The 25,950-nt window shown below is 40.2% G+C and overlaps 2 protein-coding genes and 1 non-coding gene across 5 annotated transcripts in view; 1 reads left to right on the top strand and 2 right to left on the bottom strand.

The window, feature by feature from the left end:
* The window catches only part of CHST7 (carbohydrate sulfotransferase 7), a 76,860-nt gene that overhangs the window by 9,304 nt on the left and 41,606 nt on the right, over positions 1-25,950 (top strand). The window contains exon 2 of one of the 2 annotated variants that reach the window (XM_070290265.1): positions 17,555-18,153. The exons of the other annotated variant lie outside the window; for it this stretch is intronic. The gene's annotated coding sequence lies outside the window, so the exon portion shown is untranslated. Of the gene's footprint in view, positions 1-17,554; positions 18,154-25,950 lie in introns of those variants that run through there. 2 annotated transcript variants of the gene reach the window in all.
* On the bottom strand, positions 2,756-2,828 carry TRNAG-UCC (transfer RNA glycine (anticodon UCC)). The gene has a single exon. It is a non-coding gene; the product is annotated as a tRNA-Gly (tRNA).
* Positions 18,823-25,950, bottom strand: part of SLC9A7 (solute carrier family 9 member A7) — a 174,962-nt gene continuing 167,834 nt past the window's right edge. For both annotated transcript variants that reach the window (XM_070290264.1, XM_070290263.1), the window contains one exon: positions 18,823-24,625. In XM_070290264.1, the coding sequence (XP_070146365.1) occupies positions 24,350-24,625 (276 nt within the window). In that variant the 3' untranslated portion in view covers positions 18,823-24,349. The remainder of the gene's footprint in view (positions 24,626-25,950) is intronic.

Below are 25,950 nucleotides of genomic sequence, written 5' to 3'. Positions count from 1 at the left end.
TGCTGGGAGAGATTGGGGGCAGGAGGAGAAGGGGACGACCGAGGATGAGATGGCTGGATGGCATCACTGACTTGATGGACGTAAGTCTGAGTGAACTCCAGGAGATGGTGATGGACAGGGAGGCCTGGCGTGCTGCGATTCATGGGGTCGCAAAGAGTCGGACACGACTGAGCGACTGAACTGAACTGAAGTATATCCCTAAGAAAACTTTCTACAGTATAGAAGAATGAGTATATAGGATATATATATATATATATATATATATATATATATATATATGGATTTCCTTGGTGGCTCAGACAGTAAAGCATCTGCCTACAATGTGGGAGACTGGGGTTCAATCCCTGGATCAGAAGATCCTCTGGAGAAGGAAATGGCAACCCACTCCAGTATCTTTTATGGAAAATCCCATGGACAGAGGAACATGGTAGGCTACTGTACATGGGGTCGAAAAGAGTCAGACACAACTGAACAACTTCACTTCACTACATATATATATATATATACCTATAGGGTATATAGGCTTCTTTACATTTTGTGCTCTGCAACAAGAGAAGCTACTGCAATGAAAGTTGCACCAACTTCCACCCCCACCAGCTGTTTCTTGGAGTGTCTGTTTCTTAGACTTTCAGCAACAATTTTCAGCAATTTTTCTAATTTTTTTCAATGTGGCTAGTATGATGGATGGAAAATCCTTTTCCCAACACCAGGGCCCTCTCTGACCCTACAGTTTATCTCAGACAGTGAATAATTGCTGCAAACCTCAGGTTGTGGTAACCAGATGCCAAGATGAAATTCACTTCTTAGTCCTTCTTCAATGCACCTGTATTTTCAAAGTGTCATTTCTGTGATTCTTTTGAAAGACTGGACATATTTTGAAATCTAAATGATCATCCTGGGCTACCCTGATGGTCCAGTGGTTAAGAATTCACCTTGCAATGCAGGGGATACGGGTCGATCCCTGGTCCAGGAAGATCCCACATGCCATGGAGCAACTAAGCCTATGCACCACAGCTACAGAGCCTACATTCTGGAACCCACAGGCCACAACTACCGGGCCCACGTGCTACAAGTACAAAGCCCCTATGCCCTAAACCCTGTTCTCTGCAACAAGAGAAGCCACTGCAATGAGAGGCCCATGCACCGCAACTAGAGAGTAGCCCCTGCTTGCCTCAACTAGAGAAAGCCTGTGTTCACTCACAAAGACCCAGCACTGCCAAAGATAAATAAATAAATATATATATTTAAATGTCATCCCTTTATTAAACCACACTTACACAGGCTGTCAGGTTGTAGCAAGCTTCTTATTAAGCTGACCTTCCATTACTGCTACAGGGGATTGTACTCAGTGACTTGAACTTCAGCTATTTCAGGAGACTATCACTGGGGAACTGAGGCTGCTTTTTTTTTTTTTTACTTTTTTTTTTTTTTTTTGCTTTTAAATAAGATTGAACTCTATACATTTTCACTGTATTCCTGAGAGCCTTCTTTATTGTGCGGGGCAGGGTTGGCAGGCAGAAGTGCCTATTGACATTGTTGAGGCAGGATTCAGAGGGGTTTTTCAAAGAGGCTTTTTTTAGTCTGGGCAGGGATTTGTTTCCCATGAATACAAATGGAATATAAATAGTTGCTGCTGCTGCTAAGTCGCTTCAGTCATGTCCGACTCTGTGCGACCCCATAGATGGCAGCCCACCAGGCTCCCCCGTCCCTGGAATTCTCCAGGCAAGAATACTGGAGTGGGTTGCCATTTCTTTCTCCAGTGCAGGAAAGTGAAAAGTGAAAGTGAATTTGCTCAGTAGGGTCCGACTCTTCACGACCCCATGGACTAGCCTACCAGGCTCCTCTGTCCATAGGATTTCCCAGGCAAGAGTACTGGAGTGGGTTGCCATTGCCTTCTCCAGTAAATAGTTGGGGGTGATGTTTTTAAAAAACATTTATAAGCAGCTGGCTTAAAATTCCTCAGTACTTCTTTTCTCAGCTCTCAGCATAAGCAGCACAGGAAATACTGAAACTAAAAAAAGGCAAATGGGGCTTCATTTTATGTGCCCAGTCAAAAAGGGTGATTAATGAATGAACTTCTGTCTCCATGGGTCTTCTGGCCCCTCATCCTCTCGCTTCATAGTGGAATCCAAGGAAATTGCTCTACTGAAAGAACTAGGGACTTCCCTGGGGTCCAGTGGTTAAGACTTCATGCTATCAATGCTAGGGGCACGAGTTCGATTCCTGATTGGGGAATTAAGAGCCCGCACGCCACCATGGTATGCCCCCCTCCCCCCAGAAAAGTTTCTGCTCAGGTGCAATATTTAAAAAAAAAAAAAACAGTAGGAAATAAGAAAAAGTGCTGGCCCAAGTTCAAAAGCACAGGGAAGTGGAGAACTATTGGAGAACTGAACAGGAAGCAGTTTCAGTTGGAGAAAAGTTACCAAGCTCAGTGATGTCTTCATGGGAACAGGAAGCCTTCAGCTCTGCTCCAGCCCACAGGCACCAAGCCAGCGGCATCTGGCCTTCTGCACATGAGAGGCCGTCATGCTGGATGCTGAAAAGATGTCAGAACAGCAGCTGATAGTGAATGTTTTGAAATTCGGGGGTTAAGAGGCAGTGGAAGACGACCACCCTATTTGACTTCAGTGATGACCAGAGCGAGCAGATTCCCCTCTCCTGGAATGCATGCAGCAGGGTGCTTGGCTGTAGAGTCACATTCCAAAGATAGCCACTGAGGTAGACTTTTTTTGCAATGTGCCATGGGGGATCTTAGTTCCCTGACCAGGGATCAAACCTGTGCCCTCTGCAGTGGAAGTGCAGAGTCCTAACCACTGGACCACCTGAGAAGTCCATGTGCTAAGTTGCTTCATTGTGCCTGACTCTTTGGGACCACATGGACTGTATCCTGCCAGGCTTCTCTGTCCATGGGATTCTCTAGGCAAGAATACTGAAGTGGGTCACAATGCCTTCCTCCAGGGATCTTCCTGACCCAGGGATCAATCCCACATCTCTTATGTCTCCTGCTTTGGCAGATGGGTTCTTTACCACTAGTGCCACCTGGGAAGTCCTGGGAAGTCTGTAGACTTATTTTTTACTCGTGTAATGAAAGCCCTTTCTGTTAAAATGTTAACCTTCAGGCAGCAGCATTAGAAGGAGACCTGGAAGGCGCAGGAGTGTTGTGAGGACACAGAGAGATCTCTGGGCCCTGATAGCAAGAAGCCCCAAATCTGGCCTGAAATCCAAATGCATAGAGGGCTGACTTGGATAGATTAATATTGCATGATTAAGATGGTTTGGTCTTGGTAACCAGCAGGCTGGAAGCAGAGAAACCAGCTTAACTGAAAGGCTGAAATAGAGCATTACAAAAGCATTTGTAAAGTATGGGGAGCAGGTGGAGGCTGGAGACTGAGTTCTTCTGTAAAGATGATGGACTGGGAAAAGTTATGAGCAGCCTCCTGCAAACTAGGCTGAAGCAGTCCTGACATACATACAGCTCAGGTGAACATCAAGGAAAAATGTCTCAAGGCTTTGAAGGCCACTTTGCCCATGACTGAGACCAGACATTACCAAAAAGGACTCATTACTGCCTTTGAGAGGTTATGGGAACAGCAAGCCAAAAACACTAACATCAAGATAATGTTTAAAAATAGGACTTCCTTTCAAACAGCCTAGAGCTGGTTTATGTTAAATATACAGATTTTAGAAGCAATAAAATAGATGCTCTCCCTTCCTCTAATAAAGGATTATCACTAGCAGGGATGCAAGAAGGGAAAACAATAACAAAGTTAAACTTTGTTGCCTTTTTGTCCATTCCCCTCCCCCACCCCATCCCCCAAGCTAGGGATTGCCAAGGGGACCATTTTGAAAAAAAGGAGATGGTTGGCTAAAAATAAACACGCAGAGCCCTCCCAAAGAACAGCAAAACTCCCAGCATTATTAAATGCCTTTTACATTTGTTTTTATTTCTCCACAGTCAAAGGGGAAGATAAATTATTTTGAGCTCAGGAAAAATCCATCTCCTGCTCCTAAGTATGGCAATCTCTGGCAAGCCTGTGGGCCCAGGAGAGGAGAATGTCCTTCGGGAGTGAACCTGCACTTGGTCATGGTGCCATTTTATTCCCACTAGACTGTAGGCAGTTCTAGGAAAGGGTGGTGCCTTGATCTCTCAGAAGGGAGATAGAACCAGAAGTGATGGGCTAGACTTGGGCTGACCCAAAGACTCTGTACCGACTAGCTATTCTAACATGTGAATCCTGAAGCTGATGGTGGGGGCAGCCCTAGTGCCCCCCACTCCATTGACTTATAGCCTTGTAGCAGCTAAAGGGCTGCCTGAATGACAGGTCCAAGCTCTGGGTACTTCCTAGCCCCTGCCACCCCCACTTGGTAGATGGCAAACATCTGCAAGTGGGCAGTCAAATAGATAGTATAAAATACTGACTCCTGTTCCTTTATTTGAGTTAGGGATGACTTGACTCACAAAAGCAATTATGTATGCTAATTAAAATTGTGCCTCAGAGCAGCTCAAAAGAAAGGAAAATCCCAAGTCAACGAGGTAAATTCATCTCTTTCCAAGTTTTATTAATGCTGGTTTGGAGTACATTCCTTTTTTTCTGAAGTGAGCTAAAAAAATTTGGGAAATTTTTAGCTGGTGGTGGATATGATAAAAGTGGAAATAAAAGATAAAATTAAAATAAATAAAATAAATAAAAGATAAAATTATTTTATTCTCATAATGGCCATTTCATTTCTGCACTGGCTGACTCTGGGGTTTGGCTAATGAATCACATGGAATGAGGTTTTACTCTGAATTCTGGAGTAGAGAAGTGAGTCCTCTTCTCCCACTGGGAGTAGGGAGGGGTAGGGGTGTGGCTCAGCTTTGGACATGGGCTGGTGGCTTCTCTTGTTTCTCCCTTTACTCCCCAGGCAAGAGTTTTGTTTGTTCATGGCTTTTTGTTTGTTTGTTTGTTTTTTTTAAGTCTCTGTTTTTACCTGAAGGGAAAGTTGTATTAAGTAGGACTGAATTATTGACTAATGCAGATAGACTAGTGTCCCCTGCCACTGCCAATTAATTTTTCAGATTAAAAGTTTGGAAATGATTTATAGCATGTATACTGCTTAAAGTACTTTTCTAGGCTATTTAAGGGTGGGCGGGGGGGGTGCTGTTATATTAGCAAACTCAATGTTTCCTATTCCATTTTGCTTCACAATCACAGGGAGAGAATGCTTGCACTTTGACATTGCTGGTATTTCAAGCATTATTTTAACATTATCCCTAGGCAGCTCCCTTTAAAAAAAAAAAAAAAAAAGACAACTTAATGGCTGTATTGTCACAAACATTGTCAGTCATTTCCCTTTTCCTTGGCACTGCATCTCACTGATTTGAGGTGAAAACAGGAAGGTGAAGAAAGCTTAACCCAGGTTAACAGATAAGCTTAGATGGTAACATCACCCACAGGCTGTGGTTCCAGAATAGGATATCGGAAGATGACCCCCCCACCCCACCCCGCCCAAGAACCTGTCGCCCTTGAAAAGGAGGCTGAAGGCCTATCCTCGGCCCATTTGTTCTGCAGCAGGTCTGGGAGGAAGGCTGTTACAATAGGCTGGAAAATAATACCCCCGTGATAACAGGATGGGTTGAATACCCGGAAACCTCAGCTCCCTCAGCCCGAGTGCCAAGTCCCGGCACTGACGTCTTTAGCATCTGTGAAGTGGCTTCTGGTGGGGAACATGGGGCAACTAACTGGCACAAGTATGTAGGCAGGGACAAGCGAAACCAAGAAAAACTGGAAGGAAAGAAGGGCGAAGAGAAATCTACTAGTGCAATGCAAGGAAGGGAGGGAGGTGCCCATGCAGGTTGGCAGAGCCACTGGCGACACCTAGGGCTACCTAACGTGAAATGGGCCAAGAAGGCCAGAGAGAGGCAAATTCATTTGGCCGAATCTTCTGTTGTCAACCTTGAAAGCCGGCAGGAAATTATTTCTTCCTCCTCCCCATCCCAGCTTTGAAGATTGAAAAAAGTATGATTAAAATGCTGAGTGTTTTTCTGAGTTGTTCCACCGAGGGAGCCTCAGCCAAGCCAACTGCAAGCAATTGCAGCCTGGAATGAAAATTTCCCTTTAATGGCAGTGAGGCTGTTAGTAGGTCAACCAGCTGTATTTAGGGCCTGGCTGGTCACTTAAATACTCAAGGGAACTGTAGCAAAGGAGATAAAATACACCCAACTCATGGGAGTATGACTTTCTATCTTTAAGTGAACAGTCTGTTTTTTAAAAGTGCAAGTGAATTTGTGAATTAGTTTGAGTATTAAGGAATGACAACACTTCAGTGCCACATATTAAAAGAACCTTTTGTAGATGCATCACAAAACAATATGTAGAAGTCTCTGTAATTCTGGAAATTAATTTCACTAAGATAGTTTTTTAAAATTATCTATTCTTTCTTACCGTATGTCTTTAAATAGTTTTGACTTCGGAGTGACCAGAAGGGTCTACACCATTTCAGGTGGTTCAGGCAGTAGCAAACATTCTCCCCAGATGCTGAGCAAGTAAAAATCATTTTAATCAAGAAATATAGTACCTTAAAATTTAATTCTACATGGTTAAACATCTAGCAGTTGGGAAAAACAGCAAAGCTATATTCTTGGTAACTGTAACTGGCTGATAACCTGAGAGTTCCATTTTAAACTGTGCACAAGAATGTGAATACTTCATCACTCTAAATAAATCAGTCCCCATAGTATTAAGAAGAGTGGGGTCTGGAGTTAAATTCTTAATCCTATATCTAAAGAATTTAAGAATTTGGGGGAACATCACACTAATAATTCATGGACATGTTTATGTTTTAAACACATCCAAAAATTAATGAAAAATGGTAGGAAATTAACTGAGAGTTTTTACAGGATCTACTTGGAGGTGAAGTCAGATCTGCAAGGTATTTGAATCACCCTGCTCTGATGCAGTGACATTCAGAAATTGAGACCAAACCCAGAAGATGGGAATCCATTTCCAATGTGAAGGGGTTGCTGCTGTGCCCCGCCTGGCTTAGCAGGACTTCAGAACTGTTCTTCAAATACCCCAGAAGCAGTAATAGATCTTTGAGGGCACCTATCTCTTCTCCATGGGCTTCCTAGGTAGCGCAGTGGTAAAGAATCTGCCTGCCAATGCAGGAGATGCAGGAAATGTGGGTTCGATCCCTGAGTCAGGAAGATCCCCTGGAGTAGGAAATGGCAACCCACTCTAGTATTCTTTCCTGGAGAATCCCATGGGCATAGGAGCCTGCTGGGCTACGGAGTTGCAGAATCAGACACAACTGAGCGCACACACACACACGTCTCTCTCTCCTCCCACCTTGTAATGCTGGGTGATGTTATAAAAAATCTGAACTTATGAAAACCAGCTTTTCAGGCAGATTTTTTTTTAAATATTTAAAGAAGGTTTTTAATAAAAGGATTTAAAGACTACTTAACGGATCTGGAGGTTGGACTGATAGCATCTCCATAAATGTCTGTCGAGACATGGGATCTGATCAGGCAACATTTAGCACTTGGTTGGTTATAGACATCCAGCCACCCCGAGTTACTGCCAGGTTGTTCTCAGATCTTTAAAATGACCCCAATGGAGAGCTAAACTCATTGCATAAAGAGTGATTGAGGAAAGCTTTTTATTTTGAAATAAGTATAGATTCATGGAAAGTTGCAAAAATAGTACAGAGATCCAGTGTACCCTTCACCCAGCTTTTCCCAAAGGTAATGTCTTACACATCTTAGATGTTGATCAATATCAACACTAGGAGATTGACATTGGTACAATCTACAGGCCTTAGTCAGTTTTCAACAGTTTTTACGTTCACTAATTTTATGTGTATTTATGTGTATAGATTTGTCCAATTTTATCACGTATGTGTAAATACTATCACAGTCAAGATACAGAATGGTTCCATCAGCAAAAAGAAACTCTCTTATGCTACCCATTTATAGTCACATACCTCATCTTACTTTCCCTGGCAAACACTAATCTGTTCCCCATCTCTGCAAATGTATTATTTCAAGATTGTTATAATATATAATATTATATGATTATAATATATAATCACATATATTCATGATATATAATATTCATTATATAAACATATATAATATTAAATGATAATTATGATTATAATATAATATATATTATAATAATATAATTATAATATATATTATAATCACATAATAACCTTTTGAGATTGTCTGTTTTCTTTTTTTAATTTAAATTTATTTATTTTAATTGGAGGCTAATTACTTTACAATATTGTATTGGTTTTGCCATACATCAACATGAATCTGCCACGAGTATACACATGTTCCCCATCCTGAACCCCCCTCCCACCTCCCACCCCATATCATCTCTCTGGATCATCCCATTTCACCAGCCCCAAGCATCCTGTATCCTGCATCAAACCTGGACTGGCGATTCGTTTCTTATATGATATTATACATGTTTCAATGCCATTCTCCCAAATCATCCCACCCTCTCCCTCTCCCACAGAGTCCAAAAGACTGTTCAATACATCTGTGTCTCTTTTGCTGTCTCGCATACAGGGTTATCGTTACCATCTTTCTAAATTCCATATATATGCGTTAGTATACTGTATTGGTGTTTTTCTTTCTGATTTACTTCACTGTGTATAATAGGCTCCAGTTTCATCCATCTCATTAGAACTGATTCAAATGTATTCTTTTTAACGGCTAAGTAATACTCCATTGTGTATATGTACCACAGCTTTCTTATCCATTCGTCTGCTGATGGACATCTAGGTTGCTTCCATGTCCTGGCTATTATAAACAGTGCTGTGATGAACATTGGGGTACACATGTCTCTTTAAATTCTGGTTTCCTCGCTGTGTATGCCCAGCAGTGGGATTGCTGGGTCATAAGGCAGTTCTATTTCCAGTTTTTTAAGGAATCTCCACACTGTTCTCCATAGTGGCTGTACTAGTTTGCATTCCCACCAACAGTGTAAGAGGGTTCCCTTTTCTCCACACCCTCTCCAGCATTTATTGCTTGTTGACTTTTGGATTGCAGCCATTCTGACTGGCGTGAGGTGGTACCTCTTTGTGGTTTTGATTTGCATGTCTCTGAGAATGAGTGATGTTGAACATCTTTTCATGTGTTTGTTAGCCATCTGTATATCTTCTTTGGAGAAATGTCTGTTTAGTTCTTTGGGCCATTTTTTGATTGGGTCATTTATTTTTCTAGTATTGAATACAGCCAAATTTTTTACTGCTGAACCACTGATCAATAGTTCATTCCTTTTCATTGGTGAGTAGTGTTCCATAATATGGATGTACCACAATTTGTTTAACCATTAACCCACTTGAAGGGCATTTGGATTGTTTCCAGTTTGGGACTATTACAGATAAAGCTGCTATGAATATTTGTGTATAGGTTTTTATGTGGATGTAAAATTCCACTTCTCTGTGATGAATGCCCAAAAGTGCAATTGCTGGATTGTGTGGTATATGTATGTTTAGTTTTATAAGAAACTACCAAAAAGAATATGAAACTACCAAACTGTTTTTCAGGGTGGTTGATGTGAAGAGTTGACTCATTGGAAAAGACTCTGATGCTGGGAGGGATTGGGGGCAGGAGGAGAAGGGGACAACAGAGGATGAGATGGCTGGATGGCATCACTGACTCGATGGACGTGAGTCTGAGTGAACTCTCGGAGTTGGTGATGGACAGGGAGGCCTGGTGTGGTGCGATTCATGGGGTCGCAAAGAGTCGGACACGACTGAGCGACTGAATTGAACTGAACTGTACCATTTCACATTCCCATCAAATCTTTGAGAGGGGAAATTTGTTGCAGCCTCATCAGCATTTGGTATTGTCTTGTCACTATGTTGCATTTTAACTGTTCTAATAGGTATGAAGTGGTATGTCGGGGTGGTTTTCATTTCCGTTTTCCTAGTGGCTAGTGATGTTGAACATCTTTTCATGTGCTTATTTGCCATCCATGTCTGCTCTTTGGAAAAATGTTGATTCAGATGTTTTGCCCACGTACTAACTGGATTGTTTTTTACCCTTGAATTTTGAGAGTCATTTGTATATTCTAGATAAAAGGCCTTTGTCAGATATGTGGTTCCAGATATTTTCTCTCAGACTGTTCAGTTCAGTTCAGTTCAGTCGCTCAGTCGTGTCCGACTCTTTGCAACCCCATGAATCGCAGCACGCCAGGCCTCCCTGTCCATCACCATCTCCCAGAGTTCACTCAGACTCACACTGTATCTTTTTTTAAAAAATCTTCTTAACCAGAGAAAGAGCAGAAGTTAAAAATTTTTGATGAGATCCAATTTATCATTTTTTCTTTTGTGGATTGTGCATTTGACATAATGTCTAAGAACTCTTTGCCTAGCCCTGGGGCCCTGAGGATTTCCTCCTGTTGTGTGAGTTTTATATATTTTTTATTTTGCCATTCCTTATAAATTTTAGGATAAGCTTATTTATATCAACATTTAATTCTGATTTATTTTGAGTTAATTTTTGTATAAAGTATGATGTTCAGGTCAAGGTTTTTTTCTGTTATTTTGTTTTGCCTATGGATATCTAACTGCTTTTGCACCATCTGTTGAAAAGACTGTCTTTCCTCCAATGAATTGCTTTTGTACTTTTGGCAAAATTTAGTTAGCCATACACATATATATGTTTGTGTCTGGGCTTCTTTTTCCCTCACTGAACTATCTGGCCCTCGCCAGCATTACATGTGATTAATATAGTTAAATGTAGCTTAGTATTGAATAGAGTGATTATTCCCAGTTTGCTAGCTTGCTAAGTCACTTCAGTTGTGTCTGACTCTGCAACCCTATGGACTGGAGCCTGCCAGGCTCCTCTGTCCATGGGATTCTCCAGGCAAGGATACTGGAGTGGGTTGCCGTGACCTCCTCCAGGGGATCTTCCTGACACAGGGATTGAACCCATGTCTCTTACATCTACCTGCATCAACAAGTGGGTTCTTTACTGTTAGCACCAACTGGGAAGCCCTATTCCTACATTATTCTTTTCCAAAAAGGTTTTAGCTATTCTGATTTCTTTGTCTTTCCATGTAAATTTTTGAATAAGCTTGTCTATATGTGTAAAAGTCATTGATAGAATTTGATAGGAATATTATTACACCTATAAATCAATTTCAGGAAAAATGACATCTTTACTTGAATCTTCCAATCCACAAACATAGTTATATCTCTCTGTTGATTTATATCTTGTTTGATTTATTTTCTTGGTGTTTTGTAGTTTTTAGCATACAAGTCCTTTAGTTCTTTGGTTAGATTTATACCTAAGTATTTAATTTGAGCGATTATAAATGAGTATTAAAATTTGCTCTAAAAATGTTCATTTCTAGTATAAATAAATATAATTGATTTTTTATTTTTTTATTTTTTTAATATAATTGATTTTTTAATGTTGAGTTTGTAACCTGCAAATTTGCTGAATTCATTTATTAGTTCAAGGAGTTTGTTTTGTTCATTCCTTGGAATTTTCTATGTACATAATCATATAATCACAAATAGGGGCAATTTTATTCCTTTCCAAACATATGGTTTTTCTTTTTCTTGCCTTATTTAATTGGCTAGAACCTCTAGCATTATGTTGAATACGCATGTTAAGTGCAGATCCCTTTGTGTTCTTCCCAATCTTAAGGGGAAAATATTCAATTTTTCCCTTAAGATTTGAGGTTAGATGTAGGTTTATGTAGATTTAAAAAAAAATTAAGTTGAGGAAGTTCTCTATCTGTAGTTTGCTGAGAATTTTTATCATGAAAGGGTGTTAAATTTAGTCAATGTGTTAAATTTGTAAGTTTCTTGAGGTGGGTGCTCTATTGGTTTGAGACCTTTCCTTTTATCTAATATAAGCATCTAATACTGTAAATTTCCCTCTCAGTACTGCTTTGGCCATGTGTCACAAATTTTGGTGTGTTGCATTTTCATTTAATATATTTTTCTTAACTTCCCATGGACTATTTAGAAATATATTCTTTAATTTCCAAACGTCTGGAGAATTTCCCCCCATATTTCTGCTATAGATTTCTAGTTTGATTGCATCAGGATAGAGAACGTACTCTGTATTGTTATTTCAGTTCCTTTCAATTGTTCAGGTTTGTTTTATGAACCAGGATATGGTTTGTGTACAGAATGTTTCATATATATTTAAAAAGAATTTCATATGTAATTTCATATATGCTTGAGAAGAACAGTGTTTCTACTGTGATTAGGTGGAATGGTGTATAAATGTCAATTCAAACGTTTGATTGATAGTATTGCTTTGTTCTTCTCTATCATTGTTGATTTTCTGTGCAGTAATTCTATCAATTGCTCAGAAAGAGGTATTGAAGTTTCTAACTGTAAATTTGGACATGTCTATTTCTCCTTTCTATTTCAGTTTTTGCTTCAAGGAATTTAAAGTTCTGTTGTTTGCTATACACATACACATTTGGGGTTGCTATCATCTTCTTTGTGGGTTGAACATTTTACTAAACTCTATTTTATCTAATATTAATAAAGCTACTCATTTCTTTTAATTAATATTTGTATGGTTATATTTTTCATCCTTTTACTTTCAATCTACTATATCATATTTGAAATGAATTATATATACATATGTATTTTTATATGAGCATATAGATGGATCATGTTTTTAAAACCATTCTGTTGGTCTTTTTGTATACCATATTTGTGGGGTTTGACCATTTATAGTTAATGTAATTATTGATAGTATAGGGCTTATATTTTCCAGATTCTTTTTCTTTATAGGTTATTATAAAATATTTAATTCCCTGTGCTATATAGTGCATCCTTGTTGGTTATTTTATATATAGTACTGTGTATAAATCAACTTCCTGATTTATCCCTCCCCCACCCCTTCTCTTTTCCCTTTGGTAACCATAAGTTTGTTTTCTATGTCTGTGGGTCTATTTGTATGTTATTTTTTTTTTTTAGATTCCACATATAAGTGATATCACATGATATTTGTCTTTCTTAGGCTTATTTCACTTAGTGTAAAAATCTCTAGGTTCGTCCATGTTGCAGATGGCATTATTTCATCCTTTTTTATGGCTGAGTAATATTCCTGTGTGTGTGTGTGTGTGTGTGTGTGTGTGTGTGTGTGTGTGTGTGTACACACCACATCTTCTTTAGCCATTCATCTGTCAGTGGACTTTTAGGTTGCTTCCATGTCTTGGCTATTGTAAATAATGCTGTATTGAACATTGGATCTTTTTAAATTAGAGTTTTCTCTGGATATATGTCCAGGAGTGGAATTATAGGATTATATGATAACTCTATTTTTAGTTTCTTAAGGAACCTCCATACTATTATTCATAGTGGCTGTACCAATTACATTCCCACCAACAAGATAAGAGAGTTCCCTTTGTTTCCATATCCTCTTCAGATTTTATTACTCGTACTTATTGATGATGGCCATTTTGACCATAGTGAGATGATACCTCATTGTTGTTTTGATTTGCATTTCACTAATAATTAGTGATGTTGAGCATTTTTTCATGTGCCTCTTGGCCATCTTCTTTGGAGAAATGTCTATTTAGATCTGCTAATTTTTTTGATTGGGTTGTTTGATTTTTTGATATTGAGCTATATGAGCTGTCTGTATATTTTGGAAATTAATCCCTTGTCAGTCACATCATTTACAAATATTTTCTCCCATTCTGTTGGATGTCTTTTTGTTTTATTTACGGTTTGCTTTGCTGTGCAAAAGTGGCTTCTTTAGACTACACTTATGTAACTAATCATAACCTGCTGTTCTCAACATTTTCCTACCTCAAGTGAAGTGTAGAAATTTTATGTCCATTTATGTTCCATTATCCTGTGCCCTTTATAATTCTCTTGTAATATTTTCTCTGTATATTGAGAACCACATTATACAGTGTTATAATTTTTGCCTCAACTATCAAACATAATTTTTTAAACTCAAAAGAATAGTCTATTAAATTTACTTGTATTTTATCCTCTTCTTTCTTCATTCTGATGTTTCAAGTTCCTTCTTTTATCATTTCCTTTCTGCTGGAAAAACTTCCTTTAGCAGTTCTGTTGGCAACAAAATCTAGTTTCCTTCATCTGAGAGTGTCTTTATTTTACCTTCATTTCTGAAGGATATCATGAAATATAGAAGTCCGAGTTGACAATTATGTTCTTTCAGCTCTTTAACAATGTGCCACTGACATTCATATCATCATTTCCATAAATAATGCATCATTTCTCTCTAGTTGTTTTCAAGATGTTTTTGTCTTTACTTTCCTGGAATTTTATTATGTGTATTTTGGTGTAGATTTCTTTGGGGTTTTGTTGGGGGTTCACCCAGTCTCTTGAATCTGTAGTTTTATGTCTTTTGCCAAATATGGGAATTTTTTAGCCATATTTATCAAGTGCTTTTTCAGCCTCAATCTCTTTTTCCCTCTCTTTTTAGAAACATCAAAAAATGAACAGTAGATATCTTATTGTAATACCACAGGTTTCTGATGCTCTGTTCATCTCTTCTCACTCTATTGACTCTCTTTTGTTCAGATTGGATAGTTTCTACAGTTTTGTTTTCAGATTCACTAATTCTTTTCTGTCATCTCTATTCTACAACTGGGACCATCCAGTGAGCTTTTAAATTTTTTATTTATTTATCTTTGGCTATGTCGGGTCTTTGTTGCTGTTTGAGGGCTTTCTCTAGTTATGCCGAGTGGGAGCTACTCTAGTTTCAGTGTGTAGGCTTCTGATTGCGGTGGCTTCTGTTGCAGAACATAGGCAATAGCATGCACTGGCTTCAGTAGCTGCAGCATGCAGGCTCAGTAATTACATGTCCTGGGCTCCAGAGCATGGGCTCAGTAGTTGTGGCTCCTGAACTGTTGCCTCATGGCATGTGGGATCTTCCTAGACGAGGGATTGAACCTGTGTCCCTTACATTATCAGGCAGATTCTTAACCATGGGGCCACCAGCGAAACCCTAAAATTTCGGTTATTGTATTTTACAGTTCTAAATTTTCCATTTTGTTCTTTTTTCACTTTTGTTTATATTTCTTTGCCAGGAATTTTTGTTTTCAAGTTGTGCTTATTTGGAAGTACTTTTATGATGGTGGCTTAAAATCCTTCTTGGAAAATTTCAGTATCCACGTCATTTCAGTGTTGGCATCTGTCAGGTGTCTTTTCTCACTTAAGTCAAAATCTCCCTGGCTCTTGGTTTGACAGGTGGTTTTTATTGTATCCTGAACATTAGCTGTATATTTGAATATGTTATGAATCTCTACTGACAGTGCACTGGTAGAAAGGGTGCATCACCTGGTTACTGCCAGGTAGGTGGGGTAGTCCAGAAGCCCTGGCTTCCCACCAGGCCTCTGCTGACAGGAATGTGTGCATGCACACTAAGTCACCTAGTCATGTCCAGCTCTCTGCAACTCCATGACTGTAGCCTGCTAGGCTCCTTTATCATGGAATTCTCCAATCAAGAATACTTGCCATGCCTTCCTCTAGATCTCCCCAACCCGGGGATTGAACCTGGGTCTCCCACATTGCAAGCAGATTCTTTACCATCTGAGCCACTAGGGAAGCCCTCTACTGACAGGAGGTGTTTTTTTTTTTTTTTTTTTTCCTGAGGTGGTTGGGTTTTGTCTTTCTAGACTGACCCTCTCCCTCTCATTTGGCTAGAGAAAACGGACTTTTCATGGGGCCTTTATGGTCTATGGCCATTGACATTTCTGGTCTGCTGGATTCTTCAGCACCCTTTTTAGGATATAGAGGAGGCAAAAAGAAAACCCAGGCAACTCACGGCTGTGTTGTTCCACAATTCCCAACATCCCTAATCAGTCTACCTTCTTTTCCCTTTCTTTCAGAGTCTTTTCTTTATTTTATAAATCATGTTTGGGAAGAATTTTAGTTATACTTTGTGGGAGGAATAAGGAGAAATGCATCTATTCTATCTTACCTAGAACCATAGTCAACCCATCTGGAGACTGGTTTTTATTAAACTTAATTATACTGAAATTTGACATGCTGGGGCTTTCTTTATGTAAATAACCTGTACTAACAGAAGGCTAAGGGTCATTTGGCCTCAAGGCATTTATGAAATCAGCTCTTTCCTAGTGCTTAGTATTTTTTATTGTACATTTTTATCATCTTGAAAGTGTGTCTTACCCAAACACTGCCATCAGTAGTTTTATTACGTTTCATCACATTAGAAAATGACATCAATGGCATTACTTCATTCTAATGGTTGAGTGATATTGCATTTTATATATGTACCATATCTTCTTAATGCCATTTGCAACAACATGGATAGACATAAGGATTGTCATCAAAATAAGACAGAGAAGGAGAAATATCATATGACACCCCTTGTATGTGGAGTCTAAAAAGAAATGATACAAGTGAACTTATAAAACAAAGAGACTCACAGACTTAGAGAATGAACTTATGGTTGCCAGGAGGAAGGATGGGGAGAAGGGATAGTTAAGGTTTTTGAGGTGGGCATGTACGCACTGCTATATTTAAATGGATAACCAACAAGGACCTACTATATAACACATGGAACTTTGTTGAATGTTATGTGGCAACCCAGATGCATGGGGAGTTTGGGCAAGAATGGATACATGTATATGTATAGCTGAGTCCCTTTGCTGTTCACCTGAAACTATCACAACATTGTTAATCGGCTGTATCCCAATACAATAAAAATTTAAAAGAATGTCAAATTTGGCACATATCCAGGATCAGAGGAAAAATCACAGGAAAGCCAGAAAACTGGTGGCAGAACTAGCATGAACATAGTTCACCATTTGCTGCTCCCATAAAGTGATACAGCACTGTGTTTTAGTGAAAGAAGGGGAAAAGCCCAGATCCCACAAAGGTAGGAAGCTGGACACATTGCTTACATACAGCCTCAGTTTTACAGAACAGCTAATAGTGGTTGGAATGATTGATTTCACACATGAACTGGGACACAAGTGAAAGATGGATGGTTACATAAAGAAAGTGAGGTCGCTCAGTCATGTCCAACTGTTTGTGACCCCATGGACTGTAGCCTACCAGGCTCCTCTGTCTGTGGAATTTTCCAGGCAAGAGTACTGGAGAGGGTTGCCATTTCCTTCTCCAGGGGACCTTCCTGACCCAGGGATCGAACCCGGGTCTCCCATATTGCAGGCAGACACTTTACCTTCTGAGCCACCAGGGAAGCCCTGGATGGGTTACATGGTTGGTGCCTAAAGATACAGCTTCAGTCCCAGCCCTTACCCCACTCTACCCAGCAGGTCTCAGAAAGTTCTCCTCAATAAGCACTCCACAGCAGCAGCTGCAGAAAGCACAGTCACACTAGAAGAGGAGCCCCCATCTTTTTCCTGTCTATCCTCCCTAAATGCCTCTTGGGTCACAAGCAGAAGTTATAAATACTGATTCTGTATGCATTTACAGCATTGGATAATGCAGCTTAGGTAGGGAAGATTACAGGTTTCACATTTAAGAGACCTTATATTGTCAAAGTTCAACAGGCTTTCCATCTATAGATTTCTGTGTTCTGAAGTTCAAACATCCTTTGTTTCTTTCCTTCCAGGTCAGTCACCATAAACCGGGACACTCAGCATGTTGTCCCAGCGTTGGAAGAAGCCACACTGTGGGGACAATCTATCACACTGTCAGAGACTGGGGCTTGACTTGGTACCAACTGCTGTGCAGTTGGAACAGGAATTCATGAGCTGTTAAATAATGACTGACACATTGGTTGAAACGAAGTTTCCAGTAAGGAAGTGACAGTGCAATGCAATAAAATAAAATAGGAAGAGCTTTAGTTCCCAGCCTGACCCTGCCTCTGTTGGAGTCAATTCAACAAGGCGTTCTCAGAACAAAGAAGAGACGTGATTTGGTACCATTTCCCATCAGCAGGTGCCTGGACAAAACATCAATGTGAAGACGGGCCAAGTGCAGTCCTGTGTATCTTGATTAAATTACTTAATATAAAATAAAAGATCTGGGCGGTATATTTTAAAATCTGACTCATCCAGCTCTTCTTCAAATAGCTCCCCTGGCCCCCACCCCTAAATGGATTTTTTAAAAGTAATTTCCTTGGGTGGGAGAACCCTAATGAACTGAAAGAAATGTTTGCTTTTAAATTGTTCTGATGTTTTTGTAATTATACTATTAAATGATTCTGGAGTCACTGTTAATGAAAAGATTTATTTTTGCTTTATTTTGCTAGGGAGCAGATTTTACGATGTAGTTCAATTGCATGATTTAGGGAGCAGTTAGTCTACATATAGAGGAATATAAGGACTATGAGAGAAACTGTAGGAAGCTCAAGAATCTTAGCAATTCACCAACACTCAAAGCCTGTTAAAGATGTTTGCAGGCTGGGAGAAGTCACAGGTTCCAAGTGTTTATTTTAACTCAAAGGCACATTTTTAAAGTCTAAAAGTGTTGCTGTGATTTTTTAGATCCAATCTTTAAAAATTTTTCAAGCATCTAAATTAGCGGTCAGGAAAAGCCTTTTCTGAGAAGACTCTGATAGTAAATAGCTCAGGCTTTATGAGCGCTAGTTGTTCAGTGCCCTTACAACTCAGCTCTGCATGAAAGCAGTCACAGACAAAATGAGTGAGTAGAGTGTATGCCAATAAAACTTTATTTACAAAAACAACCAGTAGACTGGATTTGATCCAGGGGCCACTGTAATTTGTCCATCTCTGTTTTAAATGAAGTTGGAGAGGAATAGCTTCCACCCAGAACAGAACCTCTCTGTGTGGGAAAGAAACAAACTAAGAACAGGCCGATACTGCATTCCTCTACTAATGGACAATACTTTTAAAAATATGAAACAAGATGAGCTCAGCCAGTTAATCTTTTTATTTTGATTTTTGTTAAAAAAAAAAAGGGAAAGAAAAAGGCTTTGAGAAAAATGTGTTAAATATCAGTAAAGGGCAAGAAAACATGTAGCTAGCTTTACAATATCAATCTAAACATATACACAAAGGCAACATTCAGTAAAATGCTAGGGAGAGGGAACACATTGGGGGCCTAACTCCAGTTTTCTTTATTGCACATAAAGGTTGCTGATAACTCTGTCTTCACGTTTTCACAGTTAGACATGTTTTAATATTATTTTATATAACATGTTTATATAACACACTATGTTAATTTTATAAAACCACCAGTTTGCTACTATTGAATGGAAGTAAAAGACAAAAATTTCCCCAATTACAGTATGGAGGCTCTCTATAAAAAATTCCCCTGAAGGTCACATCAGACCTTATTAAATTCATCCTAGTCTATTTAAAAAACTGCTTTTCAGCTATTAAATGATTCTTGGTGACCTCCCCATTTAATCATTTTAATGGACATAGTAAAACTTCCTAAGAAATACCAGATGTATTTTATGTAAAAAACAAACCTAAGTGACCCTACTATGAAGTCATACTTTTGAATGAGTGATTTCAGTGACAGATTCCAAACCCATAGACTTAACACCCACATGACTGAAAAACCACCCCATTGCTTCTCCAAAGTTCACAGCTGGAATACCATAACTAAAGTCAACCCCCAAATGTCCATGCAGTTAAGACACTCACCCACTGACACTGGGATCTTAACTTGTTTGAAGTGCTTTAGACAGCAGATGTAGAGTTCTTCATGATGTTTCCAAGTCCTTTTCCATCTGAGTTCCTCCAACACATACAGGCCCACCCAGATAATTTTCCACTGGCCAAAAGTCAAGCTGACCGTGACACTTGGCAGTTCTGTGAAGCTTTTCGAAAAGGTGGCCATCAGGGTAAGAAAGTGACCTCTCCTAAGTGCTCTTGTGTCTATTTCAGACCTTTTCAAAAGGCAGCAGAACAGGCAAGCCCTCCTTGTCATTTTCTCCAAGGGTCATGTAGCAGAAAACTGGCTGCCTGTGTGTGCCATGTAGTCCGTGGTTAGAGTATACCCTGCTTACAAAAATAAAACATCAAAAACTTTGGTTTTGCTCTTTACAACTTCTGCTAGCACTGGCTGACAAATGGGTTTGTTAATTTACAGAAGCTCTGCTTATGAAACTCAGAACTGGAAGAAAAATGGTTTATTTCTAGGTTTTGTTTTGAAAGGATTGTCAAAGAGCCTACTTGCTTTTCCTCATTAGACACTAGCATTGGTTTCCAGAATACTTCTCTGTAGATTGTTCTTATTAGGTTTTAGAAAGAGGGGAGGTCTTTTCAGGTATCCACATGGTGAAAGCAGCATTCAGGTGGGTTGTTTCTAAACTGTAAGTCTTGGTCACGAAATGCCCTCAATTTACTGTACCTGTATCAGAATGCAGCAATTGACACTGGTGAGTCAGATTGTCAGTTAAAAACACAGAAGGGATCAGAATTCAATGACAGTATTTGACAGACTAGCTCCTTCACTAACTCATCTACAGAAGCAACATCAAAAAGCAAGCATGAAACCTGTCAAGTGCCCCATTTCTGAAGCGGAAAAAGAAGTCATATAGTTACTGAATCAACAAGCTGACTTTCCTGATGCCCTCAGTCCAGGTTCCAATTTATAGCAGATGGGAAAATCAGCTTTCTGATCCACCTCTTAGAGCTCACAATGGGTACCAAGGTAGGTTTCCAAGAGGATAACTCCCCCACAATGAGTTGCTTGTTTGCCCTGCCAGCAATTTCACCTAAGTGCATCAGCAGTGTTTCTATATTTAGAAATCATTTTGTTCACATTAGATAGCTGACATGAAAACATCAACTTCCGCTGAGGACAAAGAAAGGGGGAGCTATGATGGGGCTTGGGCATGTGTGCGTGAAACAGACTTCTGTTTTTGAAACAAACATTACTTGTTTGCCCTAGACTGAAATGTTCATGGATATCTGAGAGAACATTTTTTCAGGTTTTCTACAGAAATATTTGTTGACTGAACCATGGAAGACATTTTCAGGTCTAGAGAACACAGCCTAAAGAGCTCCTTGCTGTTTACTTGATGAAACATTTGATGTCACAGTGTGATTTTTGGCTGCAGGACATCAATGCTTGTTTTTCTGGTCACTCCAATAAGTACCCTGATGGCCAGAGTCCATTTAATCACATATGCCCTTCCTATGCCTGTTTCCTAGGAAGAAATACAGCCTTCTTTAAATTCCAAATTTCCTTCTTTAGTTCAATTCTCCTTGTAGTCCTCAAAAAGAGCATGAAAAGGATTTGCAGGTGGTTTTGTCTTTCCTCTGTTGGTGCTATACAAAAGTTTGCATCTCCTTAATTACCTGCTTACTGATACCACTGCCACATCAGACACCAGATTGATCACAACTTTCCAAGTAATATGGTTACTTTGCTCTGGCAATGAATGGGTCCATTCTTATTTTGAGGAGTCCAACATGGATGCAGGCATGAGTACAAGCAAAATGTGAAGAGAAAGTTCACTTGACTGTGAAAGGGACTATTAATATAATATCAGGTTAAACTGCAAAGATAGCATCTCAGAAACTGTCACATTTGACTAGTCAGCAGTCCAGTTAAGACAAAACCCCCTTTCCCCCCAACAAATGGGAGCAAAGATGACAATTTTTAATCTCCCCCATATATACACTCTAGTTACCCATCTCTCCCTCTCATGCTCTAAGATTTTCAAAAGTGACCTTTTCAGTTGTACTTTACAAAGTATGTTCTTGACTTCTGCAAAGATTATTAGCATGAAACTCTCACAACTACCCTCCCTGTTTGTTCCACATGACTAACAATTTAAAATGTTCTTTCCTAGACCATTTCTTTAAGGTTCTAAATAGGGTCCACTGCAAGTTCTAGACTAGAGGCTCTCAATCCTAGCTGCACATTAGAATTCTTGAGGATCCACAACAAAACATAGCAGCCAGGCACCAACCTACTGAATCTGAATCTCTGAGGGTAGGGCCTTGGCTTCAGTATTTGTAAAAACTGGCCAAGTAATCTTAATGTGCAGCCAGGTATGAGAACCTGTGCTCTAGAGCTTTTGACTACTGAAATGCCACCCCCCCCAACCCAGAACAAACATGTTTCTAAGATGACTTGGGATCACTCTCTCTTGGGGGAACTTTCTTTAGATGGCTGCACCATTACTTAGCAGTTTCGATCTGATTTCTGCCAGATTGGCAGCAAATACTTGGCCTTGAGTGAAGAGGTTTTGGCCTTTGTGGCACATTACTTTTTTGTCACTCAGCATAGGCAAGATACTTCTGAGAGATGGAAGTTTTTTTAATAAGTGAACTCACTTCCTAGGACCCCTGGTAAAGTCAGGATTAATCTCCACATCTTGCAAACAAAAATTAGGACCACAGGTCAGTGACTTAATGATTCACTGAATGAAAAAAATCTAACCAAATAACTACAAATCTAGCTAAGTTGTGGGCTCAGCAAATCTCCATTTACTTATATTTAAGCAGGTTAGAATAAAATGTTTGCAGTGGAGAGTACAAAGCCTGTGAAAGTGAAAGTGACGTTATGTCCAACTCTTTGTGACCCCATAGACTGTAGCCTACCAGGCTCCTCTGTCCATGGGATTTTCCAGGCAATAGTACTGGAGTGGGTTGCCATTTCCTTCTCCAGGGGATCTTCCCAACCCAGGGTTTGAACCCGGGTCTCCCACACTGTAGACAGGTGCTTTACCGTCTGAGCCACCAAGGAAGTCCTTGGTGGACCATAAAGTCAAAATGGACTTTAGATACAAAGGAAAGAAGGGAATAAAAATGATTAATTTATATTATGTTGAATCATATGAAACTGCCATTTCTGTTTTCTTAAATGGTTGAAAATCAGTAATTTCATATGACTAAGCCTAATAATAAATTTTTCCTGGTTTGCACAATTTATCAATTCAAAAACAAAGTGTCAAGCAATGTCTTATTTAAAAATTATGTCAGCTAAAAAGATTAATGATTGATTTCATTATGAGTGTCCTAGACTGAAATGGGCCAATATTTTGTCTGCCATAATAAGAAAAATGCCCACATTTTATGAAAGCATTTTTTTTTTAGAAATTGGGTTTTCAAATAGGCTCTCACTGAAGCATAGGAAGACTTGCTAGCCTAGTTTCTAAGAGTTCTTTCAGTATTTCACTACTACAGGTGTGGGCAGGTGAAATAGCTCATCCATAAAGAACCCAAACTCTTGACAAAAACCTAAATTTTAAACCACACTTACACATTAAGTTGGTACAAGGCTCCCCAGATACCATGAAAATGGCCCTTCTCTACATGGCATTCAATGTCAAGACATCCAGACTCTCAAGCTGTCTACAATAGTCGACAGAACCTTCCAACCTTCCACCAGGTTGAATAATGCTTAACTCTCTATTGACTCACCTCTGATTCCTCATGTGGCCACTGAAATCTCATGCATTTATGAACTCAAAATTTGGAATTCTACTCAGTCATTAGAATACTATCTTGTATTTTCTTTGCAGTTAATTTTGTTTGCAGTGAGATTTCTTCCCTCTGAATACTAGCCTGTTGCCTCTTAGGCTTCTTGCTGCTTTCTCTTTCATAGATAAGACTGCATCCCACAAATTGTGGTGTTATTTCTAAAGCCACAGTAAAACCCAATCCTATTCATTATTTCCCAGGCAGTCAGCTCATATGGAATACCTTGAGAACTTACAGATTTTTGCAGTGATATCACCATCAGTTTCTAAACAGTTTCTCCTGTACTCAGATTAGTTAAAAACAACAGTATAACACTATTTTGCCTTTGGTTTCAAACATTCCAGTAACTTCTTCCTTATGGAGATTTCCAGAGAAGGAATTAGAATTCATTCCTCCATGTTGAAATGTTCATGGACATATTTTCCAGTCTTCAGTCTAGAATAAACACAGGGAGTCAAAAAGGGGCAGGAATCCTGATAGGAGGGTGCAGTCACACAACCTTGTTGCTAGAACCTCCAGTCAAATTGCTTTCTCATGTTTTCTGTCCATTTAACACCAGTTTCTCACAGTCCTTGGAGGTCTAATAGCAACCGCCATCCTTCACAATCTTAGCCTGTTCTCTCCTTGTATGCCTATAGCCAATGAAACCTACACCGCTGTGTCTGGATACGAAGCCTCTCCTGGGAGGAACCCCCACCACCTGCCACACCTTATTCAGATCTGCAGGTGAATGAATGAAGACAGCGTTAAAGCATGCTATTTGTTTAACTCTTGAACAGTGCACTACAATGTGAAAAAAGTGGGAATAGGTCTGCATTTGCCTTGATTTAGAGACACTTTCACCCTACCAGCTGCATCTTGGCTGAAATTTTAAATAAGATATCTTCAGACCCCAATAAAACAGAAGTGTTAGTTCCATTCAGTCAAGGCCCCATCTCAACAATGCTGGGGCTTGCAGCCATCCTCAACCCGCCAGTGGGTCCTCCCCCACCCCATCACTCAGGGCTCTGGGCGGGAAGGCGCACACTATCCTCCAGGGGGAACACCAGGCGGGTGCCCCGGCTGGAAACCTTTTGGTCTCCCATTCCCAGGTCTCGTTCCAGCACCTCCTCAGAGCTGCTCTTCATTCTCCGACCACCCTCAAGGCTCATGGAGGCCGTGTGGGAACCTGAGGAGCCGTTCGCAGTCACTGTGCTATCCCCGAAGGTCAAGGTGAGGTCGCCCTCAGTCAGGATGAAATCAGAGTCTTCCTCTCTCAGTGGCTCTTGGTTCTGAAAAGTACAGCAAACAACAGCAACATCACCAACCACATCAACCACAAATGGGAGACCAATATCTCCCTGGGCCAAAGCCAGCCCCAACTCCTTATCTGAAAATGGGGATCATAAAACTGGCCTGCCTTGAGCCCCTAGTGTGATAACTGAGTGTAAACTCTAGAGTGCTAGCCCATGTAAGACTATTGCTGAACCAGGACTTTGAAGACCAGTGAGTAGTTCTGATTTTAAATGCCTGATAGCATAGGGACAAAAAGTAACAAAAGGAAAGAAAAGGTGATTAGTCTGGATTTTCAGCCTCTCTTGTGGCTCAGTAGTGAAGAATTCTCCTGCAATGCAGGAGATACGAGTTTGATCCCTGGGTTGGGAAAATCCCCTGGAGAAGGGAATGACCACTCATTCCAGTATTCTTGCCTGGAGAATCACATGGACAGAGGAGCCTGGCAGGCTACCGTCCATGGGGTCGTAAAAGAGTCTGACATGACTGAGCGACCAACATTTTCACTTTCAACCCAACAAGAAACGCATAGGTAAGGTCCTGCAAATTAGATTTTGGGTCTTCTCTTTTCTGGGAAAGTATTCTGGGAGGTGGGGTGGGCTCCTGCTCTACACAAACCATCCTAAACCCATCTGGTTTATATTTAAATTGCTCTTTGTCCTACTAAGCAATTGAGGAAGAGGATCAGCCTTAATTAGGATTTCCTTCCCATCCCCACAGAAACATCCTAATGGGAAGGAAGCCCTTAGGTAGATGAAGTGAGGGACTGAGAGGGAGGGGACGTTTTCTTGAGCATCTATTGTCCGCCTGTCACAAATGTCACAAAAGCTCTCATTTGATCCCTGCCCCTTCCCTGTGAAGGGCGCACACACTCAGGTCACAGAGAAGAAAACTGGAGAGACCCCATGGGATCTGCCCGAGGTTGTCTGGCTGCTTGGAAACAAGTTAGGATTTATGCTGCCAGTAAACGGGTTCTTCCCACAAAAAGGATGTGAAAAATTACCCCATTGGGGAACAGGACTGGCAGGCATCTCATGCTAAGCAGTGGTGGTAACAGAACAGACAAGGCTGAGTAAAGCAGGCTAAATTAGCCAAGTGGCAGCCACTTGAAACTATAAGACTACAGGGACAGCGTCAGGAAGCTGCGTGGGGTCAGACACAACCTTTCACCCACTGGATGGTTTTACAGGCAGTGAGGGGTGGTGCACTCCCTGCACTGCCGCCCACCTCCCACCCACCCTGCAAGGCCGTCAAATACTAGGAACATCTTCCTTAAATGGCAAACACATGGTTCCAAGCTGCTCCAGGTAAATGGTTCTTTCTT

The sequence above is a fragment of the Ovis canadensis genome, chromosome X (genome assembly GCF_042477335.2).
Source record: "Ovis canadensis isolate MfBH-ARS-UI-01 breed Bighorn chromosome X, ARS-UI_OviCan_v2, whole genome shotgun sequence".
Lineage (NCBI taxonomy): Eukaryota > Metazoa > Chordata > Mammalia > Artiodactyla > Bovidae > Ovis > Ovis canadensis.
The sequence above is the reverse complement of the archived record's forward strand: the minus strand, read 5'-3'. Positions and strand labels throughout refer to the sequence as shown.